General features: G+C 38.2%; 1 protein-coding gene across 1 annotated transcript in view; it reads left to right on the top strand.

Moving 5' to 3' along the window:
• LOC149281677 (leucine-rich repeat and fibronectin type-III domain-containing protein 2-like) overlaps positions 1-6,656 on the top strand; it is a 59,272-nt gene extending 52,616 nt beyond the window's left edge. The window contains exon 2 of the mRNA XM_089499072.1: positions 5,732-6,656. Within this exon, the coding sequence (XP_089355198.1) occupies positions 5,732-6,656 (925 nt within the window). The remainder of the gene's footprint in view (positions 1-5,731) is intronic.
• Positions 6,657-15,058: the final 8,402 nt, after the last annotated feature.

Raw genomic sequence — 15,058 nt, 5'->3', positions numbered from 1 at the left:
GGCGAATGACTCTTTTCCAACGTAGACGTTCAACCCTCGCAAATTTCCGAACCACCGCACACAGATGTCAAACTATTTAAACCGTTGTCTGGTGTTTTCACTTGAAATGACTTTTGAAAAGAAATGGAATTTTAATTGTTGCTCACCATTCCGAGGGTTTAGCGATAATGAATAAAAGATTTTTAAATATTGCTGTGGTATGCATATAACTCCTTGTTGGTCTCCATGCGCGCCCCTGAATCTCAGTTGATTTCTGACACGGTGAAGCGACAGAGAATTTTAAACAGGCAATCTGAAGTAGAACGCAGCTTTCAGAGTAAGCCGACGCTTTGTGCTTCGGGAATTTTTTATTAAAAGATTTGCATTATTTGCGTAAATCGTGCATGAGAGAGATTTTCAAATATTCTGGACGCATCCACAATTTTGGGGAATTTGGGAAAAAAAATAAAGTTAAAAATAGTCCTTTCAGGATCAAAACTACAGGTTAAATGGTAATCAATGAAAAAAAATAAAAACAAATTAATATTACTAATTTTAGCATTAATTCAAAGGGGTGCTTGACAAAACATCAATTGAACTCCCTGGATACTAAGCAAATAAACCTTAGCAGATTAATGTTAAAGAAGCTTTAAAACCTTCTATTATGATAACCTATGAGTTCCTGTTTTTGTGTCACATGACAATTAATAATTCCTTTAAGAATTAGCTCAGATTTTACATTTACATCATTTTAAAAAGCTATTTACGGTATTATTATTATTTTTATAAATTCTAAACTCACTTTACAACATTTATTTAAAGCCTTTGAATGTTTTTTTTTTAAGTAATACATTTGCTCTACTTGAATCTCTGACATGACATCCTTTTACCTAAAAGTTAATTTTTACAGGAAAATATTCTGCTTTGAGCACTTTTATAATAGTAATGTAACGCAGAAGTGAAAAGTTGTTGTTTTCTAGTCTTCCAGTTCATTTCTTTTGTCCGTTGATCTGACGGCTGCCATTGCGGCCAGTCATGTGACATTTGGGTGACATTCCTCGCCTAAACATTATGCCGAGCGAATGAAATGATTTACCTTTTCCCCGTAGACTTTCATTAAAAGGGGGCCCTTCTGGGCGATATAAATAAACCAATGTGATATATATATGTTAGAACCCCACCTTATGTGTATACAATGGGAGTTCTGAGTGGCTATTCCTCCCAATTAACTTTTTTTTTCTTATTTGTTAATTTGCTGATTGTTGCTGATTGGCTTAAGCAGCCTGTGTAAGGAGGGGGGGGCGGCTTCTTGACAAAAATGTAACCAAGTAATGCTACCTGGTAAATCTACTATTGCTCTTAGCTCCTGGAAGGTAAATGTTTAATATCTCTAAAACAATTATACTGATTGATAAACCAGAAACACAAGCAGAGAAACTAAGATAAGGCCTTCTATGTTTGTCTTGGTTAAGATTATAAAGTGAAAACATTCACGAAGAATCAACTTTTTTTTGAAAGTATCAAAGTCACAATGTTTTTCTACAAGGCTAAGAAAGGCATTCTGAACAGTTGTCGCACCTATACCCAATTCTCAAGATGAACTTGGCTCCTTTATTTGGCTCATACTACTGCACGTAGGATAAAAGGCCATCTCACCCTCCCCTAGTTATGCTTTTACTTGGTATGATCCATCAAATGCATTCATTGTGTAATTTTGTTGTGGCTTCTATAACGCATTCCACGTGCCATTCCAACAATAATAGGCTGGCTAATTATCGGCCTCCGAAGCTCTGGAGAGCAAGATGTTACCTATCTCTGCTAGTGATGGTCTTAATGTCAATGGTGGCCGATACAAAGCTTAGGATAAGAACGGCAGGTACCATCAGGGCTGTTTCATCTATGGGAGGAACCAGGGCCATCGCCCCTTATAACTTCCCCCTTTTTTGAGTCATGAATATGGATTGACGATCCTGTTGGGAAGCGACCCATGTTAATGTGATCAGACCATGTTGAGGCTTCAGGATTTAGACCCAATCCTCAGGGATGCCAAAGACCTCCTTAATACCCATCTAATATCCCTAACCGTGTATAACCCACCGACAGTCTCTACCGTTCTTTTCTGATTATTAAAAAGAAAAATCGGATTTACAAAACATCATTTTTTTTGTCATCTCATAACAGATTTTGAATAATACACCGTTTTGAAGAATCGCTGCCTTGTGCCCAGATTACAAATCAATGCGAGACAATTTTCACGACATGAGACGTATGACTGTTTGATTATCTGCAATGCAGTTAGCTATCGGAGACACACGCAGGCACTGATTGCCTTTCACGATCAGTATTCCTACAAGTTCATTTCCAACTCCGCTAATCAGACAAAACAATATCCGCAGACAAGAAAAAAATATAAACAGAGATTCCCGAATACATATTATTTGCTGTTTGCCCTCCCCTTATGAAAGGTTCAAAAACCCAATTGAAATCTTGACATACTTTCCTTTCAGAATCAGCAAGCATATCCTTGATAAGATTTGATTCAACGACATATCATTCAGATCAAATAAACATGATTAAATTTTTTTCCATTTCCATACGGTTTAACATTGCGTAAACATTTTTGAAGAAGCAATATAGACGTGAAAAAATTAGATAGGACTTGCCAAACTTGGCCTGCTTTGACGTAGTGGCGGTTAAGCGATATATGACGTATAATGTGACGGAATCCCCAATATTTATGCCCCAGATGTTTTGTTTTTTTGAATTGTATTCACTGGGTAAGCTTTGAATTTTTGCTTTCTTTAGGGTTTCCTAGCATATGTGTCTGGGTATGTTAGTGTATGTGATTGGGTATGTTAGTGTATGTGATTGGGTATGTTAGCGTGTATGGGTATGTTAGCATGTGTCTGGGTACGTTATTGTGTGTGATTGGGTATGTTAGTGTATGTGATTGAGTATGTTAGCGTGTATGGGTATGTTAGCGTGTGTCTGGGTATGTTATTGTGTGTGATTGGGTATGTCAGTGTATGTAATTGGGTATGTTAGTGTGTGTCTGGGTATGTTATTGTGTGTGATTGGGTTTGTTAGTGTATGTGATTGGGTATGTTAGTGTATGTGATTGGGTATGTTAGCGTGTATGGGTATGTTAGCGTGTGTCTGGGTATGTTATTGTGTGTGATTGGGTATGTCAGTGTATGTGATTGGGTATATTAGTGTGTATGGGTATGTTAGCATGTTTCTGGGTACGTTATTGTGTGTGATTGGGTATGTTAGTGTATGTGATTGAGTATGTTAGCGTGTATGGGTATGTTAGCGTGCGTCTGGGTATGTTATTGTGTGTGATTGGGTATGTCAGTGTATGTAATTGGGTATGTTAGTGTGTGTGATTGGGTATGTTAGTGTATGTGATTGGGTATGTTAGCGTGTATGGGTATGTTAGCGTGTGTCTGGGTATGTTATTGTGTGTGATTGGGTATGTTAGTGTATGTGATTGGGTATGTTAGTGTATGTGATTGGGTATGTTAGCATGTATGGGTATGTTAGCGTGTGTCTGGGTACGTTATTGTGGGTGATTGGGTATGTAAGTGTATGTGATTGGGAATGTTAGTGTTTGTGATTGGGTATGTTAGTGTATGTGATTGGGTATGTTAGCGTTTGTGTATGTCTAGGTAAGTGTCTGGCTTTGTCAGTGTGCGTGAGTTAGTGCGAGTGTCTGGTTATGTTACAGTATTTGTCTGTTTGTGTGTCTAATTGTGTTAATGCCTGGATGTGTGTATGTTAGTATGACTGTCTGGGTGTGCGTGTCTTACTGTGTGTTGGTGTTGAATGTCTAGTTGTGTTAGTGTCTGGATGTGAATGTGCGGTGTGAGTATCTGAGAACATAAGTGCGTGTCTGGGTGTGTGTATCATGTGTGCGTGTGTGTGTGGTAGTGTTTCTCGACGTGTGCCAAGTGTTGGATCCACCTCTGAGGGGAGCAGAACCTGGCAAAGTCTAGGCATGACCAAGATATAAGCTCTGATCTTTGGATCCTCTGGGTAACATTGGGAGGACTCCCAGTAGTGAACATGCCTAATTTTTGACAATGAATACAACTAAACAATGCTGATATACCTTACCCAATCCTGTTTGTGATATTCTGAAAGCTGTAAGGAGGTGCCGGTCACATAATCATGATAAATCTTTGTGTTACCCTAATGGCTTGATATAAAGCCCTTCTGATTTCAGTCTACGGCGTATTATCTCTCTATAGAGCGTAAGACACGAGTGGCATGTAAAGTAAGGGTGAGTTTAACCTCTCTTTCTGAAAATAATTTGCCAGAGCTGTTGTGGGACCCAGAGCTTGGCGTGCAGAGAGACAGGGCTTATTTCTGCATAATATGCATTAAATTTCCCCAGCACAGATCAATATGGAGCACTTGGCCGCTGCTGATAGCTGCTGTAATTATTAATCTTTCCTTTCTTTAGTCTTAAAAGCTGTTTTGTTGCTACTGTTATAGTTCAGTTAACATACGCTTCACGTTAAGACAATATCGTGTTCAGTCTTGCTAAATATGTTTTGTATTTGCTGGCTGTCTTAACCCCGGGAGTATAAACTGTAGAGACTACATTTAAGGGGAACTGCCATTATTTTTTGTATTTTTAGCATCAGATTAAAATTAAACCAGTTGTAATTTTTGCCCCATAATATAATGTTTTCAGGCAGCTGCATATTAGTTGTTTGTAGGAGTCCTCGCTCTGTTATCTGATCCCCGATCTACTAAACAAACTCATCCAACCATGTCTTTATGGACCTTGCTTTGTGCACCGCTATATGGACAAGAGTATTGAGACACACCTCTTAATTATTGAAATATTTTTGACATTTTGGACAATCCACTTTGCGGAAACAGTTTGGGCAAGATCCTATTCCAGCATGACTGCGACTCAGTGCACAAAGCAAGGTCCATAAATATATGGTTGGATGAGTTTTGTGTGGAAGAACTTGACCGGCCGCACAGAGCCCTGACCTCAACCCCATCCAACACCTTTGGGATGAACTGGAACGGAGATTGGGAGCCGGGCGTCTCATCCAACATCAGTGCCGGACCTCACAGACGCTCTACTGGATGAATGGGCAAAAACTCCCCAAAAATCTTGTTAAAAAAAAAGCAAGAAGAGTGGAAGTGGTTATAGTTGCAAAAGGGGACCAACTACATATTAATGTCTATGTGTTTAGAATGCAATGTCATTAATGTCCCTGTTGGTGTAATGGCCAGGTGTCCAAATACTTTTGTCCATATAGCATATGTCTTATAGTTTCAAGGTCATGGCGTACTATATGGCAAACAGTCGATGCAGGTAAATGGCATTTCAAACTTTATCACTGTCTTCATGCCAACTGTTTTGTTCAAAATGTTATATTAACGTTTCTTCATTAGGATAAAGTCAAAAGCTAGAGGATCTTTTTAAAAAGCATCTTCTAATAAATTTCGTACAAAACAATACATCAATACTTTTTTTTTTCAGTTTTAAGTTCCGATTAGTATACAGAGTATAGAGAGACATATAAGAGGTAATCCCCAAGCTGTTGGAGGGCAACAAATCCCATAACTCTTTGCCATGTACAATTATTTGTTTAAAGGCTTATTTTCAGCTTATGTGTTCATCAGTTTGTGTTTGAAGAATGTATCCAGCTGATTCAACAAAATGTTTTATTTTTTTATATTTTTTGAGTGATAATTTATTATTATTTCTACTTGTGTTTTATTGAAGGATGATCCCTGCTTCAAACAAAGCATTCGTGGTGAACAACCTTGTTTCAGGAACTGCGTATGACCTCTGTGTCTTGGCCATTTGGGATGACACGGCAACGACTCTCACGGCTACCAACATAGTGGGGTGTGCCCAGTTCTTCACCCAAGAGGACTATCAACAATGTCAATCCATGCATAGCCAGTTTTTAGGGGGAACAATGATTCTTGTAATTGGAGGCATCATAGTTGCTACATTGCTGGTCTTCATTGTTATATTAATGGTAAGATATAAACTTTGCAACAATTCCCAGGGGAAGATGGCCAATGTCACCAATGTCTGTTCTCAAACTAATGGAGGAAATACAGTGCAGAATGGGGTCCCACCACAAGTCAATCCAAAAGTGGTGGTGAGGAATGAACTGATGGAATTCAACTGTGGCTCAGTTCACAGTAGTATCTCATCATCTTCTAGTTCTGTGAATAGTCCAGAAGGTGATGACTATAGCCTACAGAGTACCCATAGCACTTTGTCTAATAAGTGGAGATCTGCCTCTAGATCTAAGCACAATATCGATAGACTCATGGGAGCATTCGCATCCCTGGAACTGAGATGTCAGAAAAAGGAGGACAATGTGGACTCCAGGACTACGACGACAGTCCACCAGTCAGACAAAGAACCATTGCTGGGCCACCAAGAGTCCAAAGTCCGTAGCCTTCTAATGTTACCCCTGGAAGGCAAAGCCAAACGTAGCCATTCTTTTGACATGGGGGACTTTGCCACAACGCAGTGCTGTAGTTACCCCAGAAAGATTACAAATATTTGGACTAGGAGAAGCCTTTCAGTTAATGGCATGTTATTACAATATGACGATAGCGAGCTATCAGTCAACGCAACTAAAGGGACATACGACAGCTCAGAATGGGTTATGGAAAGCACAGTGTAAAAGTATACCCCCCACTCTATTTCCTGTTCTTAAAAAAAAATTGCCTAATTGGAGGTAAGCATAGAGTACAAGGAAAAAATAAAAATAAAACACGAAACCGATTGCTAGGTCTCTGGAATCAGAGATGGGTAAGCACAACTATCTACAGCAGGAAGTATTGCCGGTACAGAGAGTTGTAATAAGAACCATCAGTGGTGGAGTGTCCAACCAAGCAGATGAGAAGCGTATGTTTTAGTCTAAGTGCTCTTTGTCAGATACACGCGAAGGATGACTGAAGAAGGAATCTTGATTCCTGAGCAGTAGAAGACCCGTGGAGGCCTCCTTGAATTGGTGGAGACAACCAATCATCCTAAACGAACATCATTTGTGGGCACATTAACTGTTTTTTTCATTACTTTCTCCATTAATTTATGGCTGTAAATTTTAAGATAGATGTTCTAACGTAATTAATAAATCTAAACCAAACTATTTAAAATCTATTTTTTAAAAGAATAAAGTCAGAGAGCGATAAATACACTGCATATTTTATTATTTCAGTCTATTTTATTTTTCAGATATACCTAGAGGATATTTAAGAAAAAAAAAGAACTATTGATATTATAAAAGTGTATTAAACAAAAAAAAAAGTACCCCAGTATCACAAATGTGAAATGTAAAAAAAAAAAAAACCCTACAAAATAGAATTCCGATAAAAATAAGGAGATTCTAAATTTATCCAAAGTACATTCATTTTTGAGTTCTTGTTTTTCTCATTTTACAGATATTACTACGGGTTGCATAAAATCATGTTATTTGAATAAGGGGGTGTGTTTGTTGGATGTTGAAAATGTTATACTTCCCAACTGCATGGGGATATGTGTGTTCCTATGAGGTTACCGCCTCTTTATGCAGAAATATATGAGTAGTGGTCAAATTTTAATGAGAAATGACAAGATAAAAATTGTCATTCCAGATGTCAGCTACACAGTCAAGCGTATCGAGCGGGAGTAGCAGGATCTCCTTGACGGCTTGCACTTCCTAGTAAAAAAAATAATACCCGGAGAGTATCAACGCTTTTTCGAAGGACTTTTATGGATATTTGGTTCGTCCATCACCATTTCCCACCATTAATGACTTTATTGTGACTGGGGGGGGGGAAGTACTTTAAGCAGACATGGACCTCCGTAGCTCTGTGATCATTACTTTGTTGGTCATTGGCATTCTCAAGCATTTTGTACAGAAAAATAAAACAAAACAGGATGGATATAATGTACATTTTTTTAAAAAATCACACATATAAAAGAGATGAGAGCTATATTATGACCGGGCTGTGTACATATCTTGTATGGTTCTGTTCCCTACTTGGAGTTTTAGACTATGACGTCCATGTGAAAAGAATTATCTCTTTTTTTTTTTGCTACAAAATGTACAGTAAAGATAAATTCTGCAGTGAGAATTGGACTTTTTTTTTTTTTTTTTTACCCACATCAAAGTTTTATATTTTTGGTACACGTGAGAAGAAAAAAGTACAGAGAGGTGTAAGTAAGTTGCTTAAAAAAAAAAAAATACTTATGTTTCATTAAAGTGACTGCTGTGTAGAAATAAAAGGAACCTTGTCACTGTTCTTCTGATCTTGAACGAATCAGCCAACTGAAGAGAGGGTAAAATTAATATTGATGGTAAGTAGTAAAAAATCACGCTTAATATATATTTAAAAAAATCATACAAAAAAAATGAAAAAATATGAACAAAAAATAAAAATAAAAAAAATGTACAAAAAAAATAAAGATTTATTAAACATATTTTTTTTTTCATAATTTCAAATCCATGGGGAAATATACTTGAAAAAATGAAAAGTACTGGTCATATAACTCAATGCAGTCCCTGGGTATATGTTTGTTGGCCAACGCAAACAGATAAAGACACGTCATCTTTGTGACGTAGCCTGATAAATAGTTCAGTTGGTTATTAAGATAATTATTATTATTAATAATTAATTAATTTATAATGAACCATCACATTTCGCATGGAGGTAATAAAAGGGGCCATTGTATGGTCATTACCTTTTATAGTCATATTCGGTTTAAAGGCCAAGTGCTTCAGAAAAATAGTAAAAAAGAAAAATACTAATTTCTATTTTTATAAATAAAGAGTACTCTGCAAAAGGTTGACAAAAATTTTATAAAGTAAGAATGTTTTCAAAAATAGACATGTTTTAAAAAAAAAGAAAAAAAAAAGCTTGGCAGCCATACTACTGAATCACCAATTAGAGGGGGCTGGAGGAGGAGCCCTGATTGGGAGAGGCCTCGCTAGTCTCCCACATCACCTCGATGACATCAGCGCGCTGGGAACGGACGTGATCATGCGGACATGATCTAAGTGGGGCAGCAAGGTGGTGGAACAAGCGGCAAACCAGGTAAAGAGATTCTGAAAACGATGTATTTAACATTTGTAATATGTCATCTATACATATATAAACAAAATGATATATTTCCAACCTGGTTTTAAAACATTATTTTGTTAAAACGGAACAGAGTGCAAGGAAAGAAACACTGTGAGAATTATCAACGTAATAAGAACAGGCTTTTAAAAAAATATTTAATCAGTTGAGAAATTATCAGTGAAATTATTCAAAACGCAATAGAAATGTGAAAAAAAAGATAAAAAGGTAAGTGTATCTATGCTGAGATTTGGGCTTATATTACCATTTATTGAATTACTTATAGACATTTTAGGGTATATATATATATTTTTTTTATTATTATTTTTTTAGGGTATATATATATATATTTCTTTTTTTTAGTTGTTTTTTTTTTAGGGTATACATTTATATATATATATATATATATATATATATATATACACAAGTTGTGATGCAATGTTTGAAAAATCGTGTTATCACCATAGCAAACAATAGAAAGCTCTAATAAGCAGGAACTGTTCACCAGTTAACGAGCTTGCACAAGAATCACATTGTTAATAAATAATCCCAAAGTTCCAGTTTCACAAATTTGGTAACTGTAAAAGAACAACATAGAATTTGCTGGCAGATCGGCCCCATTCGGCCCCCATCTAGTCGCCCATTTCTCCTGCTCTAAAGACTCCAACTTTAATGTGTCCTTCGTCTCATCTTAGATTCAGGAGCCGTATGCCTATCCAATGCATGTTTAAATTCTCTGTCTGTATTAACTTTGACTGCTTCCACAGGGAGGCTGCTCCACTTATCTACCACCCTCTCAGTAAAGTAAATCTTCCTTACATTCCATCTAAGCCTCTAAGCATCTAGTTTTAGATTATGGCCTCTTGTTCTAACATTTCTGCTTCTTTGAATAAATGTAATCCTCAAACAGAAACAAAAATAGTTGGGCAGGAGTGCATTTTGAGCCAACCCAATTGGTGTATGATAGCTTTACAAAGTAACTAATAAAATGTATAATCAATTGTAAAAATATCAATTATAATCCATGTAAATAGGGCAATTAAATTGCCTTTATTCATCCATTACAGAATAATGCTTAAAGAATACATATTTTGTCATTAACATTGGTAAATTTCTATTCTGTCATTTCAATATATTATCTATAATAAATACAGTATAATCTGAAAATATTTTTCTCTACCTCCTTTGTATTTGTCATTGGTGGACTAACACGGCCACAGGTATAGCATTTCCCCGGACATCAACAGGTAACCCTTGGATCAAGAACTCATCTAATTTTATTTCAGAGACAGATGATGACCCTACAATTTCCCTTTCCATGTTAAAACACTCTGTACGAATAAGAGTAAGGAGAAGAAGTGAGTGAGAGCATGAATGTATGCCCTTTATGTCCGTACACAACAGTCCTGGCAGAACCCAATAAACTGCCAAATTACTTCCAAGTGAAGAGCCACTCGATCAACAAAGAAATAAGGCTTAGTTTGATTTAGTGATCCCTGAAAAACAAAAAAATCATAGCACGGCTCCCTATTTAATTAAATGTATCTGTCCTTATATCAGCTTGATCCTGAGCAGCTACCATTTTGTACAAAAGACAAAAACCTTATTTTCACAGCTTTTGACCTCAGACGGTGTTCTTTGTGAACTCTGTCTATCATCCTTGTGTCCCGAGGCAATGATTTCATCCATAAAAAAAATCAAAGCTGTGCAAGGTCTTTGCGGAAACAGAAACACCGATAGGAAAACAAAAGATGGAGAAGTTTGAACATGCAACTTTCTTTTATTTATAAAGCGGTTTAGCAGGAAAAAAAAAATTATGTTTTCTTTGTAAACGTCAAGATTGTTCTTGAAACAATTTGGATTTATAGAAACAAAATGCGAAGAGGATCCGGCTAAAGCAAGTTTATAATCTAGAAGGAGGTGCTGGCATGTTTTACAAGTGGTGAAATTGTACCTTGACCTAAGGTGAGGAGATATAGGTAGGGGAACCATTACAAAGACCTTCGTACCCTCAACGACGACTAATTGAAATTTTCTCTATGAATAGCAGATTGGTGTAAAATTTGACATGTTATTTAAAAATAAATAAATAAATAAAATTGAAAATTAAATGAAAAAATTTTTAAAGAAATGTTTTAAAATAATAATAATAATAATAAATAAATAAAAAACAGTTTGGGTAGAAGTTATTTTAAGTATCATAAGTGAAATGTGATTCATAAAAAAAGCGATTAATTGAATATCAAAATTAATTATAAAAATAAGTGAAATAATAAATTCCTTTCACTGTTCAATTTTATGGATTAAGCAAATTATAATAATCAGGCTTGGAGAAATTCCTTATAGCTAAATTCTTTATATATATTTGGAACTTTATGACAAATAAGCCCTATTACCATATTTAATGATGTCACATTAATTAACATCCAAACGACTAAGTAAGAGCATAAACCGCCGTGAACCTGCGCGCTACATTAATACGATTCTCGGTTATACATTATGAGTTGTGCTAAAGGCCGATAAACCCCCTATTAATCTATAGCTGTATCCATATTAAATTGCACAGATTAGAATAATGTTCTGTATGTGTTCCTAATCTTTAAGGAGCTGGTCACTTAATTAGAAGTCATTTGCCTAATTACATCTATGACTAACCTTAATGTAAGAATGAAGGTTACAGAAATAGAACACGTTCCTGCTGGCGAGTGCTTCATCAGATAAGAACTGATTAGAGATTATATATATATCATTAAATTGGATAACCTTTAATTGCCAATCCTCTGTTTTACTGTATCTGTAGGAGTCTACAATGCTCTGTATATACACTATATGGACAAAAGTATTGGGACACCTGACCATTACACCAACAGGGACTTTGATGACATCACATTCTAAACACATAGACATTAATATGTAGTCGGTCCCCCCTTTGCAGCTATAACGTTTTCCGCTCTTCTGGGAAGGATTTCCATAAGATTTGGGGGAGTTTCTGTTGGAAATTTTTGCCCATTCATCCAGTAGAGCGTTTGTGAGGTCAGGCGCCAGGGCCGGACTGGGACTGAAAAGCAGCCCTGGAAACATTTGGAGAGCAGCCCCATATAGTTTATCTCACGATTGAGCTCTTATACCCACACGCACCCCTTGTACACACCCGAGTCACACTATTTGCCGTACAAATAACTATAAAACATTCTTTTTATCATATTATTTGTATTAAAATACCAGAAAGCAAAACTGTTAAAAGGCCCTAATAAATGAAATATATTACACATAATGGGATCAAAACATTTACTACTGCAAACATTTTTAGATTGAGACATTTTTTGTTTTTGTTTTTATTTCCTTTTATTTGCCAACCTGCCAACAGCCCCTTCTACCCCCTTTTTGTTTTCTTTTGCACAGAGCCCCATGTCAAGGAGCTTTCAATTACTTAAGTTAATAGAACCTGATTAAGTTAGTAGAATCTGATGTCTTTTCGTATTGCAGGGTACATCCAGAAAACAAACGCAGATCAATTCTGGTGGAGTGCCAGACATCTGCCCCAGGCTTGCCACTCTGCCCCCTTTTAACTCCCAATATGCCCCTCTGCCTCCAGAAATGCCTTATATCCCCTATATGCCGCTCTGCCATATAGGGGGTTAAAAGGCATTTATAGAGGCAGAGTGGCATATAGGGGGTTAAAAGGCATTTATAGAGGCAGAGTGGCATATAGGGGGTTAAAAGGCATACCATGGGGCACTCCAGAAAAGCCTTATACCCTCCTATATGCCACTCTGCCCCATGATATGCATTTTAACCTCCTATATGCCACTCTGACTCCAGAAATGCCTTATACCCCTATATGCCACTCTGGCATTTAGGGGGTTAAAAGGCATATCATGGAACAGAGTGGCATATAGGGGTATAAGGCATTTCTGGAAGGAGAGTGGCATATAAGGGGCATAAGGCATATCAGGGAGGCAGAGTGGCATATGGGGGGCATAAGGCTTTTATATAAAAAAATATTATACAGTTTGTTAAAAAAAATAATTTATTTTTTTTTTATTTACCTTCTACTTCTTCCACTTTGGGGCTTTTTCATCCTGGCATCCGTCCTCCGGTAGCTGCGGTTGACAGGATGTCAGTGACCATCCGGTGCTCCAGCAGTCTGAGTGTGAGGGGGCGGAGCTTTCACCCCTCACGCTGCTCCCATCACTATGCGGCCATCAGATTAATGGAAATTTTATCGAAACGGTTGATGCGTGCTGACACCGCCGGCCGGAGCTACTTCAATTCTTTTTTTTTTTTAATTGAATATGCCGGATCGGCTTGCCATATAAAGTAAAATAAAAAAAGTATTAAAGTAGCTCCGGCCGGCGGTGTCAGCACGCATCGGCCATTTCGATTAAATTTCCATTAATCTGATGGCCGCATAGTGATGGGAGCAACATGAGGGGTGAAAGGTCCGTGCGAGGGGGCGGGGCTTTCACCCCTCACGCTGCTCCCATCAGTAGGCGGCCATCGCACACGGCCGCTGAGTGCTGATGCCGCCGGCGCTGCTTTAATACTTTAATAAAAAAAGAATTGAAGTAGCGCCGGCCGTTTAGATTAGATTTCGGGCAGCCGCCCGGCCTACAAATCTGCCGGCCCACCGGGAAATTTCCCGGTATCCCGGTGGGCCAGTCCGGCCCTGTCAGGCGCTGATGTTGAACAAGACGCTCGGCTCACAATCTCCTTTCCAGTTCACCCCGAAGGTGTTTGATAGGGTTGAGGTCATGACTGCTTAGGCCCAGTCGCTTTTAACAACCCAATCCAACACCTTCACCCACCCACCGTAAATAAAGACATAACTCACTGGTGTGGGTAAGGGCATTGGCCACAGCTTTATTAACAGATTCCCGTAAAACACAACATTGACATAACCATTAACAACCCGCCAGCTGCTAAGCCTAAGCCTAGCAGGCGGTTACAAACCACGGGATACCAAGAGTTCTGGCCCAGTGGGTGCCATCAGCCACCCGCTGGACCCGCCTCCCCAAGCCCATTCGGGCGCCGCTTCCAGATGTCACCACTTCCATCCAAAAAGGGGGGGAATCTTCCGCGCTGTGACTAAAAGAAAACCACAAAGAAAACAGAAACCAACACATGCACAATGAAAAGTACAGTACAGCAAAATAGGGAGGGAGGGTGGGACAATGCCTGACCTTAAGCTCCAGGCAGGAAAAGAGGTAGGATTGCAGCTGTCCTGCACTTTTACACCCTAGCATGCAACAATGTTGCGCCCACTAACCAATGAGGCAAAAGTTAAACCTGACCTCCCAGTGACCTGACCTGGGCCAGCAGTCATATTCCCCCTTTCCTTATTTTCCAGGGGGGCCCTTTTGTATTTTACATTTTTAATTACTTTACAAAAAAACCCAAAAAACAGCCTCTTGTGGGAAGAGGTTAAAAAATTGTTTCCCACTCTCTTCTCTCTCCGTAGACTTGCATTGGTGATCGTAATGCGCGTGATTGTCAGTTTTGTAGTGGAAACATCAAGGAGTAGCAGAAGCAGAAGCAGTAGACCACTCACACTCACAGAGTGTGTGAATCACTCCCTACGGAGTTCCAAACTACATCTGGAAGCTTCATGAAATAGGTTTTTATGGCCGAGCAGCTACGCAAAAGCCGAAGATCTCTGTGTGTGGTGCCAAGCGTTGGCTGGAGTGGTGTAAAGCGCATCTCCATTGGACTCTGGAGCAGTGAAAACATGTTCTCTGGAATGAGGACTCATCTGGTAGTTTGATGGACCAATTTGGGTTTTGACGAAGGCCAGGAAAACAGTACCTACCGGAACGCATTCTGCCTACTGTAAAGTTTGGTGGAGGAGGAATAATGGTTCGGGGCTGTTTTTTAGTTTGTGCACCTTAGTTCCAGTGAAGGGTAATGCTATAGCACATACAGACATTTTAAATTATTATACGCTTCCAGCTTTGTAGGAACAGTTTGGGGAAGACCCTTTCCT

Source organism: Sceloporus occidentalis, unplaced genomic scaffold (genome assembly GCF_023333645.1).
Source record: "Sceloporus occidentalis isolate IW3139 unplaced genomic scaffold, rSceOcc1.0.p SCAF_129, whole genome shotgun sequence".
NCBI lineage: Eukaryota > Metazoa > Chordata > Lepidosauria > Squamata > Phrynosomatidae > Sceloporus > Sceloporus occidentalis.
The sequence above is the reverse complement of the archived record's forward strand: the minus strand, read 5'-3'. Positions and strand labels throughout refer to the sequence as shown.